General features: G+C 52.0%; 1 protein-coding gene across 2 annotated transcripts in view; it reads left to right on the top strand.

Moving 5' to 3' along the window:
• The window catches only part of Abcg1 (ATP binding cassette subfamily G member 1), a 55195-nt gene extending 35122 nt beyond the window's left edge, over window positions 1–20073 (top strand). Inside the window, exons 5-15 of one of the 2 annotated variants that reach the window (XM_038342204.1) lie at window positions 2233–2283; window positions 7326–7471; window positions 8792–8915; window positions 9299–9413; window positions 11218–11366; window positions 11483–11584; window positions 12380–12548; window positions 13790–13890; window positions 14077–14235; window positions 14979–15097; window positions 16133–20073. In XM_038342204.1, coding sequence (XP_038198132.1) covers window positions 2233–2283; window positions 7326–7471; window positions 8792–8915; window positions 9299–9413; window positions 11218–11366; window positions 11483–11584; window positions 12380–12548; window positions 13790–13890; window positions 14077–14235; window positions 14979–15097; window positions 16133–16361 — 1464 coding nt within the window. In that variant the 3' untranslated portion in view covers window positions 16362–20073. Of the gene's footprint in view, window positions 1–2232; window positions 2284–7325; window positions 7472–8791; window positions 8916–9298; window positions 9414–11217; window positions 11376–11482; window positions 11585–12379; window positions 12549–13789; window positions 13891–14076; window positions 14236–14978; window positions 15098–16132 lie in introns of both variants that reach the window. The other variant, XM_038342203.1, reaches the window with a different exon arrangement.

Genomic DNA, 20073 nt, shown 5'->3' with positions numbered 1-20073 from the left:
GGGGGGACTCTGAAGCAGGGCTGTGACTCCAGGGTCTCTGAGCATCACCACTACCTCCTTCCATGATGTTGCTTTAGCCCCTTGGCCATGGCTTCCTTGTCTGTGAGACTATTCCAGTCTCTGGCTAGAATAAAGAATGAGTAGCATAGGAAGACGGGGTGGAACCTTGACCTTGGGTCTCTCCGTGTTGTCCGTGGTTCTTTCCACTGTTCTGTATCTTCTCACTGTGTCTTCACATGAGACTTAGGTGCACATGTCCAGGGGGCGTTTAAAAATACCTTTCCCTCTGGGGCCGTGCAAGTGTCCAGATGATGCCCGTGTCATAGATTTCCAGAACAGCCAGGCCGTGTTCTTTGCATGGACTGTGTCCCCACCAATGCAGAAACTCTTTTCTTTTTATAAGGGCCTACCCCTTCCCCCCCCACACACACAGTCAGTGACAGCTCACGTGATCTCATTGTGGGTCGACGAAGCTTCTAGAATGTCTCTCATTAAAGGGTAATTTGCAAACCAACACTCAGCTCTGGTTGGTAGCCTCTGCCTGTCATGGCTCACTTCATGCCAAGCTGGCACTGCTTCTCTGCTTTCTGGGTGCCGCTGCATAGAGTCCCGGTAGGGACTGTGCCTCCCCTGGTCCTGAAGAGGACATTGTCAGAGACTCTGCACTTCAGTTAGCAGATGAGATGTTCATATTGGTAGCCTTACACAGAGAGGTCTTGCCCTTCCATTCATGACTTGGAATGGGCAAACACTGGATAGAAGCCACCACACAGCACTTTGTGCGACTTCAAAGGAGTCTTAGCTCAATGAAGAAAAGTGGCTACGATTTCAGATTGCGGATCTGCTCCTTGACCCTGATTTGTGGAGAAACAGAAAGAGAGGGCCTGGCAGGGTGACTCTCGCTTTTCTGCCCTGGTACTGGGTAAGAGGACACCACCTCCGAGTCCATGAACAGTGACTTTAGGGAGATCTGCCTGCCTCCTTGGCCTCCAGTGGGTCTTCATCAGGCTTAGAGGGTGCAAGAGGATTTGCAGACAGACCAGGGCATGCAGGCAGGCTACTGAGGAGGTTTCCCTCACCTCCAGTCTCGCCCTTCATGTACTTGCCCACTCCTGTGAGGCCCTGAGTGACCCCCCGTGTGTCGAGTGACCTGATTGTTGTAGCTCTTGATGAGTCCCTGGTGGACTGTGCAGTCGCCAGTGTGAGAACCATCGCTTTGGCTCTCCAACTCCATCACTTTTCTGTTTTGGGGTAACTGTCTGTCTTCTAGGTCTTTTCTGTTCTGGGGTAACTGTCTGTCTTCTAGGTCTTGCTGTGAAATACATCTGCTTTCAGAAACACATACGGTTAGATCCTCAGTTGAGGGCTTTCACGGTACCGTTGGCGATGTTTCTCTTTAATCTTCTATCCCTTGAGATCCTGTCTTCCATGGTCTCCACTTCTTGGTCACCGGCTACTGACCTACGGCCATGTCCATCCTGACAGGTACTTGTGACACCTGGTGTCACAAGACAGGCAGCTAGTCTTACAGAGGTGATGTAGGCCTACCCTTGTCCCACTCTGAGGTCTGGGGCCTCTAAAGTCCCTTCCCTTGCCTCTCAGTCTCTGACCTGACCCCTTCAGCAACTTCACCAATTAATGAGGTAGATTTTAAACTTATTTTCATGCTGGTGAGGAAACTGAGGTCCAGGTGTGCCCAAGAGCACAGAGTCTGGTATAACTGAAACAGGGCTGAACCTGGGCTGGGTAATTCAGTCTCCGGGTTTCACCAGGTAAGGCTGGGGACCCCATATTATCCTGGTAAACAGGATCTGAGTAAACAAGCCAGGAAGTTCACCCTGCTATCTACAGATCCTCCCAGGGTAACAACCTCAAGTCAGCAATGGTTTATCTCCCGATTTGTGGCAGTCCTGAATGCACTACTGGTCCCCTCCCAGGCAGTCTTCACACCCTGCTGCCTAAGGTTTCCTCGTCTCTGTGCTGGACCAGAGACGTCTCATGGACACCTGACATAAGCAGAAGCACAGCAACCCCTATAGCTTTCCCAGGACCGCACCCCCATCAGGCCTTTGGGGTGGGGAAGTGTCCTATGAATCCATCAAGCAGCTTAGAAAGCTGATGGGACTCTGGGCCGTGCTGGCTTTGGCCAGGGCATGACCCCTGGACCGTGCTTGGATCCCGTAAGACTCGTTCTTCCAGAAGCCACCTCACCATTGTCCTTGTCACCTGCAGGTGTCTGCACATCTGAAGCTGCAGGAGAAGGATGAAGGCAGACGGGAGATGGTGAGTGTGACACTCCGAGCCACACGTGGTCCAGAGCGTGATGGAAGCACATGCGTGAAGGAGCCTGGCCGGGGTGGGAGGGGGTGTCTTATTCCTCTTCTAGATTTTTGTTGTTGTTGTTGTTGATTTTCTTTGCCTCTCCTCGGGTGTGTATGTTAGAGATGGGGGCATCAGAAAGTGTGTGGTGGGGTGCAGTGGGTGGAGTCCAGGAGGGATGATTCTGGGGCTAGATTGACATTTAGATCCAGCAGTCTGCTGCCTTAGCCTCACAACCCCCATCCCACCCACCCATGGGCAGAAGGGCCTGGCTCCACCCCCTTGGGTGCTTAATACACTTTAGATTAAAATAAATTTTTATGAAATGCTGACAATGGAGATGGTTTAGTCATTGGTTTAAAAATAGCCCCCTCCACCCACACACCTTTGCAACGAGAAATTGGGCTCTTGCATGTTATTAACCAGTCTTTCAAAAAAAAAGAAAATAAAAACATCCCCAGCCTATCTGAGACTTTTCTCCTCCCTTATCAGTCTTCCTGACTCCCTGAGCTGTTAAAGATCAGGGAAGGAAGCAAGCAGGGCCCAGCAGGAGCCCTAGGAGGTCATGGGGTGCAGAGGTGAGGAGAACTGATCAGTCCTTGTTCATGGGCCACCAGAGGGAAGCTCAGCTTGCCTCCTCCTTTCTGTCCCCAGTGCTACTGGGATGCTCTGCAGAAGATAAATGTAGCAGAAACCCCCCCCCATGCTGTTATCTATTCCAAGGCCAGCCAATGGGGGTGGTGCAGTTTCCAGGGGCATTGAGAGTGTGGTGTGAGACGCACCATTCAGATGGACATTATTAAATACTTACCTAAGGAAGTTTTTTTTTGTTTTGTTTTGTTTTTGTTTTGGTTTTTTTTGTTTTTTTTTTTTTTTTTTTTTTTTTTTTAATTCTGTTCACATGCATCCTCCTACTGCCCAGAAGGACTAATAGGGCGTAGATTGAGGCTGGCTGTGGAAAAGCAGCTCCCGGCTGCCTGAGGGTTCCCCCTTCCCCTTTCTTACAGGACCCTCACAGTCTTGGGGTTCTCTGTCATGGCAGTAGGGTGCGCAGTGCAGAGAGGAAGAATTCATTTCTGAGATGAAAACAGCTCAGTGGGACTACTGAAAATGTTTCCTGTGGAATTCTCTTATTCTGAGATTGAGGGGGAAGAAACTGGACCCTTTGTACCCTGTGAAAAATTCAGGGGTCACATGTGGGCAACAGAATGGGGCTTGTGACCTTGTCATGTAGGGTGAGCTTCAAGAGCCTCTATAGTCGCTGGCCTGTTGTAGGGAACGAGCACCTGCTTTTGGTCCCAGCTGCCTGGCTAGGTTACACCCAAAATAATCACACAGAAATTGTATTAATTAAATCACTGCTTGGCCCATTAGTTCTAGCCTCTTATTGGCTCACTCTCACATCTTGATTCAACCCATTTCTAATAATCTTCATGTCACCACAAAGTCGTGGCTTACCAGGAAACATTCAGCATGTCTGGCTTGGCAACTCCATGGCGGCTCTCTCTCTCCCTTCTTCCCAGCATTCAGTTGGGTCTACTCCACCTATCTAAGTTCTGCCCTATCAAACAGCCAAGGCAGTTTCTTTATTAAACCAATGAAAGCAACACAACACATAAACAGAAGGACCTCCTACACCACTGGCCTTTTCTGAAAAACGTGACTTAGGGCCACCACCCATCCCCCTCCCCACCTCCCTGGACTCCCATTCTCAAATCTACTGCCACTGTCCCTGGGAGTGAAGACTAGAAGAGACAGGCCCAGTGGCTGACCCTCCCCCCACCAGGGGGATATGCTAAAATTCTAACCCCAGTCCTTCAGAATTAACAGGCTGTTTGCAGAGATGATTAAGATAACAGGAGGTCATTGGGATGGCTCTGATCCAATCTCACTGTGCCCTTACAAGAAGAGGAAGTCAGGATACAAGCACACTCAGAAGGACAGCTGTTGAGGACGTGAGGAGAAAACACCATCTATCTATAAACCCAACAGAGAGGAGTCAGGAGGGCCTGGGAAGAGCCAGTGCCACCATGCCTTGAGCTTGACCAACCAGCTATCAGACTCTGAGGTGGCCCTCAGTTTAGGACACTTTGCCATGGCAACCTGAGCTGACCCAAGTCAAGCAACTACGGGGATGACAAAGGAAAGCTCTAGAAAGGAAGAAGGAAAGAGAAGAAGCCAAGCCTCAGAACACAGTGTGCCAAGGTGAGCCTGAGATTACCTACACCAATGGACAAGGACCAGGGTCCTCCATCTTTATCTGTGCCTGCTCCTGCTCCCTGCCCCTGCATTCCATCTGCCACTGGTGAGAAGGCAGGTCACTGCTGGAACAGCAGTGGGACAGGCAGAAGCCGGAAGTGAGTCCAGGTGGAGCTCTTTCGTTTGGAGCATCCACGTGGCACCTGGTGACTGATCAGAAGACTGTGGTAGCCCTGGGACCACCTCCCATCCACCAGCCTCTCAGGCTCAAGTCTTTACACCACTAAGATCAATGTAAGTGTGGGATGGAGAGATGGAGACGGGGCTGTTTCTCCACAGCTGTGACTCTGTGGCCAGCCTTTCCCCGTGTAGCTGAAGAAGTAGACATCACGTGACTCAGGCCTCTGAGCAAATGACCACAGTGAGGTAGGCAATTGGCCTCCCATCTTTGCCTGTGATGCTGTTTGGTACTGTCAGAGTCTGGCTTCCAGCCGCTCTTCTGGGTGGTGGTTGGGCCTCAAGAGCCCACTCTGATGCTGGAGTAGAAGATAACATTCTTTGAAGAAGCCTGGAGCCTTCTGGGAGTCATAGCTAGGCCTCAGACTGACAGGACTCTTATATGTGCACAACCTCCATCATCCTGGTCCAAGAGATGTCCCCAAGAACGCCAAGCCTAAACCTTTCCTCCAGTCATGTCTCTGTGTTGAGTGTTATAGTAAGCCAGCCATGTAGGACTGAGGGATTGGTGTGTCCTGCATGTATTTGTTTACTAGAGATCTTACTTGCAACGGCCCTCTTCTCAGCTGAGCACAGTTCCTGGCTCTTCCAAGAACCCATCACAGGCGTCTGAAGGACAGATTTACGGCTGGACACTTCCTGACTCATTTCCCAGCAGCCCCTGCAGTACCTCAGTGTGCGCTGTGGGTAGCGTGTGGGAGAACAATGGAATGGAATGTTCTCGTACATCATGGGGAATGTTGTTCACAGACTCCCTTGTTTCCCAGAAAAGGCACTTTGGCCCTGAGGAGCCCTCTGGTACAGTGGCTTCCTGGAGAGCGAGGTTGCCATGGGCCAGTCTGGGGCAGCTGAGACCATCCCTAGACAGTGATGCCCCAGGAGGGCTTGGATTACAAGTGACCATGGGGATTTTTTGTTTTTGTTTTGTTTTGTTGGTTTGCTTATTTAGGGAAGGGAAACCTTTTTAAAAAAATGTGACACTATTGTTTTTTTCTTTCTAATGACTTTTAAACCAAAGCCAAGCTGGGTAGTGTTACTTACTTCTAGAGAGAACGGGCCAGGCCTGATGGTTGTAGAAACATGGTCATGTGGGCAGAAGGACAACCACCAGTTGGTGGTCTCTATTTCCACTTCTCTGGCATAAAAGTAAACAAGAAAGGTGTACTTAGTGTATGGAATGCCCCCACAGAGGAAAGACTCCAGGCATGTTGCCAAATTAGCCACCCATATGGAAGACCCCGGAAGCCTTGTGCTGGGAAGATAACGACATTGTGGCAAGAAGCAAAAAATGCCAAAAAGAAAGGTCTGTCCACTGTGGTGCTGCCTCTCTGGCCCTGCCCAGACAGCCACACTGAAGCTCTTCCCAACTGACATCCATCTCTCAGAGGCATGGCATCCCAGAAGGAGATCGTGGTGCTGGCTTGAGAGCATCGGCAAGAATAGGCAGAGCAGGACTTGATCCCGTGTCCCTGGCCCCGCACTGCTCCTGCTCCCAGCCCCTCAGCACTGGATTCTGAGTGGTTCTGCCCCCAGGGTTTCAGTCTGTACTGACCATGCGTAAATAATTGAGAAGGTCAGAGTGGAAAGTTTTCTTCTTTGTGAGTTTTCCTCTTGGATGACCTCATCTCCCTAGAGAAGCCACTGGCCAAAGTCCTCCTGGTATGGCCACCAGGGACTGGCTGCCTCAGAGCTGTCCCACCTCTGGGCAAACTCTAGAGGGAATCGCTGAGCCCTGGAGAGGAGCCTGGCAGGGATGTGGCACCTGGATGAGCCTCTCCTTCCCAAGAGCCTGCTGACCTGTTTGTTCCCCGAGCCAACGCCAGGTCACCATCCTGGGCCAATCAGAGGGCTCCGCACACAACCAACTGTGCCTGTCTCTGTTCTCGGCCTTTATCCTAGAGCCCTGAGCACAGGGTGGCCACAGTGCCACTTAGAGCACAGATCTGCTTGCTGCCTTAAGCCATTCACCTGCTCACAGACTCAGGTGGTCTCCTGAAAGGGCTGGCTTGGGGTGTGTGTCAGGGGACTTGCTGGCATTCTTCATGTGGGATGAGAAACCTGGGTGATAGCAGTTGGGGGTTCTTACTGTGTGCCCAGTGTTCCAACAGGGCACTTTGCATGACTGCATTTGATGGCCAGTGACCCTTTGTGCTAGTCACAGAACCGATCGTCCATCCACTCACGTGTTCATTAATCCATCTGTACATCAAATATTTATAGGACATTTCTTTGTGCCAGATGTTAGGCTCGGCTTAGAAGTGGGGGGTGACATCAGGTTACCAGCCAGAGGCTGAGAGAAGACCCCAGTCCTTGAACTCCCAACGCTACTTCTTGCCTCTCAACAGCTTTTCCTGTCTCTCTAGTCAGGGTCACAGGGCCACAGGGCCAAACCTGCCACTTGGCTTGGGATGGCCTGAGACAGCCCAGCAGTGTAGACATCTGTGTATGGACTAGTGAGGCTGTGCCCAGCAGGGGAGGGCATCCCACAGAGCTCAGCATATGTTCCTGACTAATAGCCATGACGTTGGAAGGCTCTTTCCTAATAGAGACTCTGGGTTTGTTGCTCACAGGTCAAGGAGATCTTGACGGCCCTGGGCTTACTGCCCTGTGCCAATACACGGACGGGAAGCCTATCAGGAGGCCAGCGGAAGCGCCTGGCCATCGCTCTGGAGCTGGTTAATAACCCTCCTGTCATGTTCTTCGATGAGCCCACCAGGTAAGCTTGTGTCTGGTGTCTGGAGATGGGACAGGGAAGAATTCCTTCTAGAGTCTATTCTGAGGTTCTTAGAGGTGGTCCCAATGTCTTGGTATGGCCTTGGAGGAGCTGCAAAAGGTTTCCCTGTCTGTGGGATGGCAGGACAAAGCCACTGGCTCAGAGGCTTGTGTGTACTTGGGGACGTGGGGTACTGAATGTGAAGATATTGTTGGAGTTTGGAAACAGCTTCATAGTGCTTGTCTCTCCCTTGTTCCCGAGTTGCCAGTGGTATAGTCCCCTGAAGGCTAGTGTTGTGGGGCGTTCTGAGGAAGGGGCTTGATGCCTTGTATTTTGAACAGCCCCTCCAGTTTTAAGTGGCTCGCTGCCTTCTGTCCCGGTCTCCAGTCCTAGCTCTGGAGAACCCTGGTCACTAGTTAGTCAGCCTTTCTTCTGAGCACGTTGTATTCAGGCATTCCCGACAGGGTAGGCTGGTCGCACAGGGCTTGTCCTAACTGACCCTCTCGATTTCGTCATCTCCTCCCCACTGTGTGCTCATCTGGTGGATGCCCACTGAACTTGAGAGCTGTCTCCAGCATCCCAGGGACGGTCACATCCACCTTAGCCCAACCAAATGCCGAGGCCACAGTGGGTGGTACTTAGGAGGGCCCCAAAGACAACTGTAAGGACATTTGAAACTGCCTCTGTAGGCTCACTGCCCTGGGGGAAAGCGAGCAGTCAGGGTACCCACTGTGTCTCACTCCCTTGTGGGGAGTGGCACAGAAGTAAGCCGGGTTTGGGGTGTTCAAACGGGTGGAGAGAGTTCCCCCAGAGTGCCAGATCCTGGTCAGACCCTGCATACCTCAGGATGCCGCCAGAGGATACCTCCCCGCAAAAGGCATCAATATGATCCATAGACCATCAGGAGTTTAGCCACAGCCCAGTGCACCCCTCTAACATTCCCCAAGTGGGCCAAGGGGTATGGCATTGGGACTACTGACTGCCTGGCCTCACTGCTCAGTTTGGAGTCCAGCTTTTTACCCAGACAGTTCTGATGGTCTCTGGCCAAGGCAAGTGGGGATCCCCTCCGCCACTCCACAGCCAGTCCTTCAGGAATCTGCTGGGCTCCTGCATTCTTGCCAGAAGTGACATATAGCGCACTCTGCCCCCACTGAAATGTCACCCTTGAACAGTTACACAGTCTGAGAAGAGCATGACCTTGGGGTGCAGCTACAGGCCCTATGACAGGTCTTCTCTCAGTAGTGACTTCCCAGTCCCCCGAGACCTGGGGCCCTGGGCTTCTCCCTCATATTCTCAGCTTCTCATAGTGTCTTTGACTTGCAGTGGCCTGGACAGCGCTTCCTGCTTCCAGGTGGTGTCACTGATGAAAGGGCTGGCCCAGGGTGGCCGATCCATCGTCTGCACCATCCACCAGCCCAGCGCCAAGCTCTTTGAGCTCTTTGACCAGGTACATGGGCCCCACCCTTGTCCAGGTCCTTGACCTAAATCTCCTCCCCAGATTCCATCCCAAGATCTCTGAGAGGACTGAGATAGCCTGGGAAAATTAGACCCTGGGTCCTTATTCTTTCTACTGGTTCTCAGGGTAATTAGCTGGCTGGTTGGTTAACTAGCTGGTTGACTGGCTGATTAATGACTGGCTGGTTGAATAACTGGTTGACTAGCTGACTGATCAGTGGGCAGGCTGACAGGTTGACTGACAAGCTGGCTGACCAATGGGTAGGCTGGCCGACTGACTGACCACCTGATTGAAGGATTGACTAAGTGAGAGCCTCCATTGCTTTCCAGAGGTGAAGGCTGTGGTTGATGCCTTTCTCTTTTCCTTCCCCTCAGCTTTACGTCCTGAGTCAAGGACAGTGCGTATACCGGGGAAAGGTCTCGAATCTCGTGCCGTATTTGAGGGATTTGGGTCTGAACTGCCCTACCTACCACAACCCTGCAGACTTTGGTGAGTAGGACCCACCCAGAGGGAAGGGAAAGGACCCCCGCCCCGTCTTGTGTGTTCTGCTATGATATGATGCCTGAGTCTGGAGTCACTGCCATGTCTCACAGATGGGACAGGACCGTCCTGTGGTGGAACCTCAGGCAGGCCTCTCCCCAGGAGGACTTGTCTAATGACCAGACTCCACCTGTCTTGGCTTGTCCTCACCTTGTCTCTTAGTCATCCCCTCTATGAGGACACTGGTCACTAGACATAGGACCAACGCTGCATCCGTGACTGCTTCTCTATAAGAACCCTGCTACTCGAGGCCACTCTGGGATCCCAGCTGGACAGTCCCCCTTTGTGGCCTTTCTCCCACAACTATGTTTCTTTCTAACATCTGACCCCTCGGCCCCAAGGGCTCCGTATGTCATTTCCCAAGTTGTCTCCAGGAGTCCTTGATCCTGGGAATGGTCCTTACCCACAGGAGGCATACTTCCGCAAAGTTTGGAGGGGATAGGAGGAGACACGGGAGGGAAAATGCTCCACAAAGGAAATATTTAAAAGCCAAGGGAGAGATCTTATTTGTGGTTGGCTTATTCCCTCACCAGAGAGAGTGAGAGAGGAGAGCAGGTGATAAGGATGCCCCTTCCCAGGGGTTTCTCTCCTCTGACGGTCCTCTGGAAGGGAAGGTGGGGACTGTGGCACTTAGGAGTGCTGGGAACACCCCCCAAGGAGTTGAGAAATGGACCAGGCAGTTCTGGGGACTTGCTTGGTGCTGCAAGTGATGCTTTCCCAGAGGGGCCCAATGTGTCCTGACTTTAGCTCCATGTGCCACTTAGAAAAGGCATTGCCGGGGGCTGGAGAGATGGCTCAGAGGTTAAGAGCACTGGCTGCTCTTCCAGAGGTCCTGAGTTCAATTCCCAGCAACCACATGGTGGCTCACAACCATCTATCTGTACTGAGATCTGGCGCCCTCCTCTGGTGTGCGAGCATACATCGAGGCAGAATGTTGTATACATAATAAATAAATAAATCTTTTAAAAAAAGAAAAGAAAAGAAAAGGCATTGCCAGTTTGCTGAGGGGCACAGGGAAGGAGGGGACGTCAGTGGCATGGTACAGAGACGAGTGATGTGTGCACAGGGAAGGGTGGAGGAAGGAACAGGTCCTAGAGGTCTCTAGACAGCACTGTCATTACCATGGAGTGAATGAGGACCACTCAGCAGCCACAGAAGTAGTCTAGGCAGAGGGAACCTGATGGAGTCCAGAGAGGATAGAGGAAGCAAGTAGAACAAGTGAGGAAAACTAGGAGAGCAGCTGCTTGTTGGGAAATGAGGGGTGTGGCCCCATGGTCCCCAGCCTCAGAGCAGTGGACCCTGTGTGCTGTGGGCAGTCCTTCCCTGTGGACCATGCAGCGCCCCTTTTACTCAGTACTTGAGCAAGGAGCCCAGCTTCCTCCTGCTGATCTTACACTCTAGCCCCTGCTGGTCCAGACAGAGCAGGCATTCAGTGTACGCTGTACGGATGGTCATGGCATAGATGCATGAGTTCCTGGCCCCTAGGTGAGCTGACAGCATGATGCACATTTGTGTGTTTGCATTTCTGGTCACCTGACACCATGAATGGCTTACTGGGGGTTCTGAGCGGACATTAGCCAATCAGCAACCTGCTACCGTGGCTCTTGGGCACAACCACCATTCATTTGAAAGCATTCTCATTACCATACAGACCTTGCTGTCACAAAATGACAGAGACCCTCAGTTCCCATCAGCACTGTCATGCTTCTTCCCAGCAGCCCCTGTCTCACTTCCCCTTCTGTGTCTCCTGCAGTCATGGAAGTGGCGTCAGGCGAGTACGGCGACCAGAACAGCCGCCTGGTGAGAGCTGTGCGGGAGGGCATGTGTGACTCCGACTATAAGAGAGATCTCGGAGGCGACACGGACGTGAACCCATTTCTCTGGCACCGGCCTGCTGAGGAGGTGACGGAGGTGAAGGGATTGGAGTGGTCCAGAGATGGGTCCTGCAGAGCCCTTCCTGAGCAAGGGGGCCGTGGCAGGGAGGAGGCTAACTCACCCCCTGCACTGTGTGCCCTCAGGACTCCGCCTCCATGGAAGGCTGTCACAGCTTCTCGGCCAGCTGCCTCACCCAATTCTGCATCCTCTTCAAGAGGACCTTCCTCAGCATCATGCGGGACTCGGTAAGGGTGTCCTTGATGCTCACACGTGCACACACACACACACAAGCACACTTTCAGGTTGCTGTGCCTCAGCTTATACCAATTGTCTATCGCTGTTGTATGGTTGTAACAAAAGGCCCCAAGATACCTGTATCCGCAAGACCCAGTGTGTGTCTTGACTGCTGTCATATATTTGCTGTGGGTCAAGATGGGCTTGGCCCCACCTGTCTTCTCACTCCAAGCCCCAACAAAGGATAACTTCAATATGGATGTAAATAGTCTGAGAGGAAGGCAGAGGATTGGGGTCATGCAGGAAGGAGACAGGGGATGATGGACCACCTGTCCAGTGGACACCGGGAAGCCTGCCTGGGGAAGCTGAAGTCCAGTGTAACCTCGGGGTCCTGGGCTGGAGGACCTGTAACTTACCATGGGCTCATGCTCACAGCAACCCAAGCCGCAGCTCAGGATGAGGGTCTCCAGTAGCGCCGTCCCTACCATGGCTTTGTCTCTTCGGGAGGGAGACCGGCCTTGTTTGCCTGCTTTGAAAAGGATCAACAAAGTGTAGTGATTCTGTCTTAGTAGTACATGAGCTTGACTTGTGTGTGTGCGCGCGCGTGTACATGTGTACATGTGTGTGTGTGTGTGTGCATGTGTGCTTGTGTGACTGCCTTGGTAAGGCTCTGAGTATTTCCCTGAAGGAAAGGAAAGGTGGCTCATATGATCTGTCGTCATGGGAGTCAGGATCCTACACCTCCAGGGGTCTCGGGCTTGTTCCCTCACACCTGTGCACTGGATACTATCTGTGCCTGCCCTTAGGTCCTGACACACCTGCGAATCACCTCACACATCGGGATCGGCCTCCTCATTGGCCTGCTGTACCTGGGGATCGGGAACGAAGCCAAGAAGGTCCTGAGCAACTCCGGCTTCCTGTTCTTCTCCATGCTCTTCCTCATGTTTGCCGCCCTCATGCCCACTGTTCTGACCTGTGAGTGTCCCTTCCCATCTAGCTGGGACTCCTACCAAGACGTGGGGGCTGAGGCCTCATCTTGACCAGGCATGACTTTTATAGCATTTAGTGCCTCGATGTTTCAGAGTCAGCCTTTCTATGTTGACCAAACAGGTTGTATTGTATTTACTGTTGCATAAGAAAGTATTGCATAGTGGGTTGGGGGGATGGCTAAGAGCCCATACTGCCCTTTCATAGGTCCAGGACTTGGTTCCTATCACCTATGTCAAATGACTCACAACCACCTATGAACTTTAGTTCCAGAGGCTCTGATGCTTCTGGTCTCTGTGGGTACCTGCCCACAGGTGGCATATACTCACATTTGCACACATGCAAGAAAATGCTGTGTTTAGAACAGATGATCCCATCTCAACGTAGGCATGGCAAAAGGCAATGGAGAGAAAGTACCCAAAGTTTGCTGCTCAAGAGACCCTCAGATCCAGCTTGCTGGTGGTCCCACCTGGCCAATGGAGTTCAGCTATTCAAACAGCCAAGGGTGGCCAACTTTGGCCACTCTGGGCCGCTAGGTACAAAGCAGAAACCTAGTCATTAGAGAGCTGATGAACCCAGCAGGGACAAGGCTGATCAGAATGGTCCCACTAGCCACCCCGGGGACACTTGGTGTTCTCAGGGACGTGGTCCATTCTGGGTCTTCATGTGACCACTTGGATCAGTTTCTTTCTTGCTGCTGTGCCAAAATATCACAACCAAAAGCAAATTAAGGAAGAAAGCATTTATTCTGGTGCACGGTTCCAGAGCCAGCATCCATGATGGCGGGGAAGGCGTGGCATGCCCGCAGGCACACATCTGCACACAGGAAGCAGCAGGTGAAAACAGGAAATAGGTTGAGGCTATAGACCCTTAAGTCCCGCCCTCCAGTGATGCACTTTCCCCAGCAAAGCTCCGCCTCCTAAAGGTTCTATAGCCTCCCCAAATAGCTCCACCAACCGGGGACCAAGTGTTCACATACATGAGCCTGTGAGGGACATTTCTTTTTTAAACCACCACATAAGTTTTTAGGTTAGAAAAATGGCTGGTGATTTTCTTTTTCCAGACCAATGAATCCGGTTCCATCTTTTGTTTACAGTGGAAGTATTGGAGTGTTGGTCCACACTGTGACATAGGCCAGAATGCTAGGATTGGGCCTAAGGCTACTCATGTGCGTATTGGAGTCGCTGGCTGTTCCCACCCAATCACTCCCTTCTCCCTTCTTGCCCTAGTTCCCCTGGAGATGAGTGTCTTCCTCCGAGAGCACCTGAACTACTGGTACAGCCTGAAGGCCTACTACCTGGCCAAGACCATGGCTGACGTCCCCTTCCAGGTACATGAGCCGCAGGTGACTGGCAGTAGCGGGCAGGAAATCTCTACACCCACAGAGCTGGGTGGGACTGGGGCAAAGCAGGATTTGGTGGGGTCTGTGGGGCCTGCAACTGAAAGGACCACGGGAGACAACGGTCCTCTGGTGGGACAAGCAGAGCCCCCGGGGACACAGGCTCTGTTCTTGCAGATCATGTTTCCCGTGGCCTACTGCAGTATCGTGTACTGGATGACGTCACAGCCGTCAGACGCCGTGCGCTTTGTGCTGTTCGCTGCCCTTGGCACCATGACCTCACTGGTGGCCCAGTCTTTAGGCCTGCTGATTGGAGCTGCCTCCACATCTCTGCAGGTACAGCCAAGGAGGTGCTGAGCAGCACTGGGCTTCCCTCTGCCTCCTTGCTCTAACGAGGCTGCTCCCGTGTGGGGCTTGGTGATCCCCATATTCTTAATTCTGTCCTGAACTTCCAGGTGTCTTCACAAAGCTATTCTCAAAGGGAAAAAAGTGGTAGTGCCCTCTGTGATCAGGATGACACCCTGGAATCTTTCCCTCAGAGCCTGACCAGTGGGAACAGCTACTTGCCAGCCCTTAACTCTCAGGGACAGCAAGACCTGAGAGGAGGGGGGCTTCCAGTGGGTCCCATGGGCTCCTTGAAACCTGGCTCTGGCATTTGGTGCCACTGCTGGTGGGTGACATCTCTACCTCTAGGTGGGACCCCCCCAGAGAGGTGGTCCTACCCAGTTGTTAGCTCCAGGGACAGCTAGAAATTGTTCACTGCAGTCCCTCGGAGACCATTCCCGGAAATTGTTGACCTCTGTGCTCAGGAAATACTTTATTTTGATTTTTCATTCAAATCCCCTTCCTCAACTGGGGTTTCGGGGTCCCTCTTTAAGGGATTAACTTCTGGCCCTGCCAGGAGACATTCTTGGCCATCATCCTGTTCTTGGCCGGTCCAGAAAGACTCTGGACCTTTGAGATTCCTCCTTTCTGACCACTGGGGATATCCTCAGGGTCACTTGAGTGGGTGGGATATCCTCTGCTTCCTCCAGTAAGTGCTCTTCATGTCCCCACCCTGTCCCACCCTGTCTCCCCAGGTTGCCACGTTCGTGGGTCCCGTGACTGCCATCCCCGTCCTGCTCTTCTCGGGATTCTTCGTCAGTTTTGACACGATCCCAGCCTACTTGCAGTGGATGTCCTATATCTCCTACGTCAGGTGCGTGTGGGCCGTGGCCGGGGCAGGCCCAGGGACGGAATGGGTGGTGCTGGAAGGAGGGACTCCCAGAAGCCACTGCCTGGCTGCCCACTGCATCTGCATCCCGACGCCAAGAATATGCCTTTATGTTTCCCTTAGTTTTGGGCCTCACCCTTCCAGTGCACTCAGATGCACACAAACTCAGCCTCTGAAGATGCTGTGGCATGCCCTCACATTCTGGGCATTTCCAAGGGTGTGTCCATATTTTACGTTAAAAAAAAAAAACTCCCCAATGAAATTCTGATTACAACATCTACACAAGGTGCAACAGAGGCGCATTGTGCCCTCTCTGAAACATCCCAGCACCTTCCCTCCCAGCAGGAGTTTTCTGACTCTTTGGGTCTGGGGTCTACCAGAGTTCCTCCCCTCTGCTGAGTGGCTCTGCACACTGGCCATTCCCTGGGCAGCCAGTGTTCATCCTTAGTACTTGGCGTGCATCCTCATCCCCACCCCCAGCTGCAGCCATTCCCCTGCGTCACAAAGGTCCGTGCTGAGAACAAGTGCTGCTTAGGCCCCACTACATTGTTCCAGAGACCAAGACAGACACAAAGCCCTTGTACAGAGTTTCAGCTGCCCATGCGCTTGCCAATCCTGGGAAACTGGAGCCCAGAGCCTTTCTTCTGAAGATTGGTGCTTTTGTTCTCTAAGACAAGGCTGGACCCAAAGGGCTTTATTTAAATGTGCCGGTGTTCTTGCCAGGATATCCAACCCATAACTAGACCTAACAGTGAAAAGGTGTGCAGGATTGGAAGGAAGCCAAATATTTGTTTTATTTATTGTACCAGTGAATTAAATATGTTTCGTTCTGTTTTACATTTTCTCTGGTGGCCTTGGAAGAAACAGGATTGGAAGCAAAGGTAGGGGGCTGCTAGGGTGTTGTCTTAGGAAGATGGCTGTGAGGTCAGGAAGCAATGCAGGGCGGGTACTGAGAGTGACAAGCCAGCAGAGTGACCTTCCGCCAAGGATGCTCTTCTTACCTGGTGCGCCTTTCCCTAGATATGGCTTCGAGGGGGTCATCCTCTCCATCTATGGCTTGGACCGAGAGGATCTGCACTGCGACATTGCTGAGACCTGCCACTTCCAGAAGTCAGAGGCCATCCTGAGGGAGTTGGATGTGGAGAACGCCAAACTGTACCTGGACTTCATCGTCTTAGGGATCTTCTTCGTCTCCCTGCGACTCATTGCCTATTTTGTCCTGAGATACAAAATCCGGGCCGAGAGGTAAAACACCTGCAGGCCGGCAAGGAGGCAATGCAGACATTGTGACCAAGGGCACTGCTGGGAGGCAGCGGTGTGCCTGCTCCTGGTGACACAGACTCTCCCAACCCAACCTGGAGGCCATGCAGGTCGATGGCGACCAGTGCTCAGCGCCTCTGCCCACCGGGTTGGAACTGTTCGTTTCCTTTTCTAGCTTTAACTAGGAAGATGTAGGACGGTTGGGATTTTATATATATATATATATGCAGGATTTAAAACACAACTGATACAGAATGTCATCCTGTGATCCAGCTGGGGACAAGAGGCTTCCTCAGTAGGTTCCTGCTGGAGTCCAGGACACCTTGGCCTGGAGGAGGAGTGCTGGCCACATTGGTCCCCAGAGAGGTGGACATCTTGGGAGGGGATAAGTCCACAGACGGTGGGACTCCACTTGATGACTGTCGTTTGTTTCTTCTTTTCTAAAGTTCGTCTCCTTTCTGATGAAGTCACTTTCCGAGCCAAAGTCGATAAATTTCATTTATTTTGAGAGACTGTATCTTTTCCAGTGCTCCAGGACTGGTTCAGGGTAGGAAAGGTGTGTTTTGCTTAGAAATAGATGAGTCCCACCTAGCCACCGAGTGAGGCTCACAGCCACAACCACCGAAGGTCAAACGTGGGCTCCAGGCGAGGGAGACCCCCACACACACCAGCTGCGCTGGGCCAGCAGGGACGAAGAGCCATGCCAACAGTATGGAGCGGGATGTTGGCAGGCTATTTCCAGACCTTTCTTTTTCACATGCTTCTATTTTAAGCAAAATAGATGATTTCTTCTATAGTTTTCTGGCCACTTTCATTTTGCCCAAGAAGTACATAGATCGACCTTGTCGGTTTTTAAAGACCATTTTCCCCTTTCTCCATGAATCACGTTAACTACCTCCACTGAGCCTGGGAAGCCGGCCTGGGGACACATTGGGTGTGGCCCTTGAAATACGAGGGCACGTGCAGTGAGGGTGTCAGTGAGGGGCAGGCCGGCTAAGTGGAAGGGGAGGTGCCATGGATGTCCCCTTTAGGACACGCAGCTGCTTGCTTCTGGAGCACCGCCGTCCTAGGATGGAGCCTCCTGCAAAAGCCTATATTTTTGTGGGTAGGCCCATTTACCCCATGAGCCTTGGTTTCCATACCTGTAAGTAATTGCACTAGGTCATGTTCTGACAGGTCCTGAGATTCCTCGGTTGTGGCCTTGAAGCTTTCTTATCTTCCTTGTAGAGAATGATAAGGGTCCGAATTTTACTTAAACGCATGGATGTGCTTTGAAAATATTTAGAGATTCTTTTTATTTTTTTCACTCCTAGATCTTTTATAGAGAAGACAAATGAAATGCATATTACAATGTAATTTTCAGTTTGCTCGTTCTATACAAACATGGCACTGCCTTCTACATTCAGCTTTTAACCAGGGACACAATTCGCTTTTATAAAATGTCTTCATTAAAAAAAAAAGTCTTGATTTAATTTCATGATGTTAGGCATTGCATTGACTCCAGAGAGGAACTGTGGGCTGTCAGCTGGCAAAGCGCAAGTTTAAAGGAATGGGAGTCGGGCGGTCACTTCGAAGTCAGTGCCAAAGAACCCATGCCTCCCCTGTCTCCACTGACGGCTCAGTGTAATGGCTCATGTTTGGCAAGATGTGCCAGGGGCTGGGTTTCTGCACTGAGACTGCTCTGCTGTCAATCAAAGAGGTAGAGTGGTCCATGTTTCATGTCTGGGAGAGTGTCTCACCCTCTGGAAGAGTTCTTGCGTGTCCAGGTTCTCCTCGCCACTGTGAGCAGCTGGTCACCACCCCTAAGTCAGTGAGGGTGTGTTGGGGTCCCTCCATAGAGCAGAGTCTGAGCTGATGCTACAAGAGCTGGTTCGCTGCTGATGGGCAGGGTGACGAGGGTAGTTGCTAAAGAATGTTGACCAGAACGGGCAAGAGATCAGAAGTCACCTCACGGGACAGCATTGCTCACTTGTTCTGCAGACTTGAGGAAGGCTGACAGCCATTCTAGGGGAAGCTACATCCTTGTCCCTCATCCAGCGTCCACAGACGCCCTTACCACCTTACATATTGGACTCCAGAGATGCAGTCTGGACTTCTTCCTCTTCCCGCTTGTCTCTGTCATGGTAGGAGGTATCCGGCAGTGTGTCCTTCCTGACACTGATGTTTGAGTCAGACTTCCCTTGCAGTTGGGTTCCATGTGGCTCTGAGGACCCGGGCCTCCCTTTTATCTCTGGTTACGTTCCTTCAGTTGAAGGGAGGATTCCGCCAGGTTAAAGGCCGTATCCCTCCTCATGTTAGCAGAGGTAAAACACGAAAGTTCAAAGACTGCATTTGCAGAGACCTCATCAGAGAGTGAGGCCTGCGGGGCCCTGCCAGGCTGGGGTTCAGGAAAGGCTGGACGCAAGGGTGGGGCTGCCATCCTCTGTCCAGCCCCCCTCCTTTGTCCATCCTGTCCCACTCCCCCACCCCAGCCTCTCCTGCTTCCTGTTATACCCTTTGTCAAGAGAGAGTTGAACTGGGGGGAGGGGGCGGGGTGAGCCTGTGAGCACTGCATACATAATAGGAGCCAGACTCTCCCTTCCTCACCTGGGGGTGGGGAGGGGCACCATTAGGACCAGAAAATGGAGCATACAACTTTTTAGTAAAAACCCATCTTAGAAGCCTAAAGAAAGGTCATTTTATCAGCCTGAGGCCAGGGACAGACAACATCCACAAAGCAGAAAATGCCTCTGGGTGTGTCTGTGAGAACGGAAAACCAGTGTGGAGGTGAGACCCTCCTAGCCTTGGGAGTGTCTGGGCACAGCGCAACGCCTTCCGCTTCTCTATCTTGTGTTCATCCATCACTCCCTCACTGATCTGCTTTCCCCATGTTGTTTCAAGCCCTCGGGCAGGGCAGGGACCTTCCTCAGGCCTTGCCCCAGTGGGCAGCTGCTTCACTCTCCTTATCCAGGTAGGACTGAGGCAGGGAGGTGCTGGCATGATGCTGAGGGGCATCAGAGTCCGTGTCACACACCAGAGTCCACGCTGTCTGGCTTTTCCAGCTGTCATTGTTCCAACGGTGCAAACAGACCGGAAGTGCTTAGACTCGTGCAAAGTGCAGCACCATTGCAGTGGCTGCCTCCTCAGCCATTCTACCGCTAAGAGAAGGCCAAGACAAGAGGCTAGTCTGCTCTTTGTCTGAGGGACTCGCATCTAAGTGCCCATGATGAATTGTTCTAGCCCGCCCAGGGGTTGACCTCGCCTGTGTCTTAGTGGCAATAGACCTGTTCTTTCCTGTCTGAGCTTCCCAAGGCAACACTAGTGGGCCACTTCAGGTCAGAGAGACTGGCGTCCATGCGCTTCGGCTTCCGTGTCGATACATGAGTTTGCACATACACACATGTGCACACATGCAGGCCTGCTCCCACACATGTTGGATAGTGTTATTCTATGGCTCTCCCTGCGTGTCAGTAGCACACCAGCCTCCAGGTCCTTCCCCATCACGTTACTGCATGGAGGAAAGACAAAATTCATCCAAGCCTGTGGCACAGATGAACGTCCCGTGGAAAATCCATCAAGGCTATTGAGAAACACCAGCTGAATGGGAATGCAACGGAAAGGCAAGCAGAACCCAGCAGGGGAGCTCGAGGAGTGGACTGTGTCAATATAAAGTTAGATACTTGGAAGAAATAAAGACTGCTAATAAAATATTTTATATATAA

This window comes from Arvicola amphibius, chromosome 9, assembly GCF_903992535.2.
Source record: "Arvicola amphibius chromosome 9, mArvAmp1.2, whole genome shotgun sequence".
NCBI classification, from domain to species: Eukaryota; Metazoa; Chordata; class Mammalia; order Rodentia; family Cricetidae; genus Arvicola; species Arvicola amphibius.
Note: the sequence above shows the minus strand (reverse complement) of the source record. Positions and strands in the feature narration are given on the sequence as shown.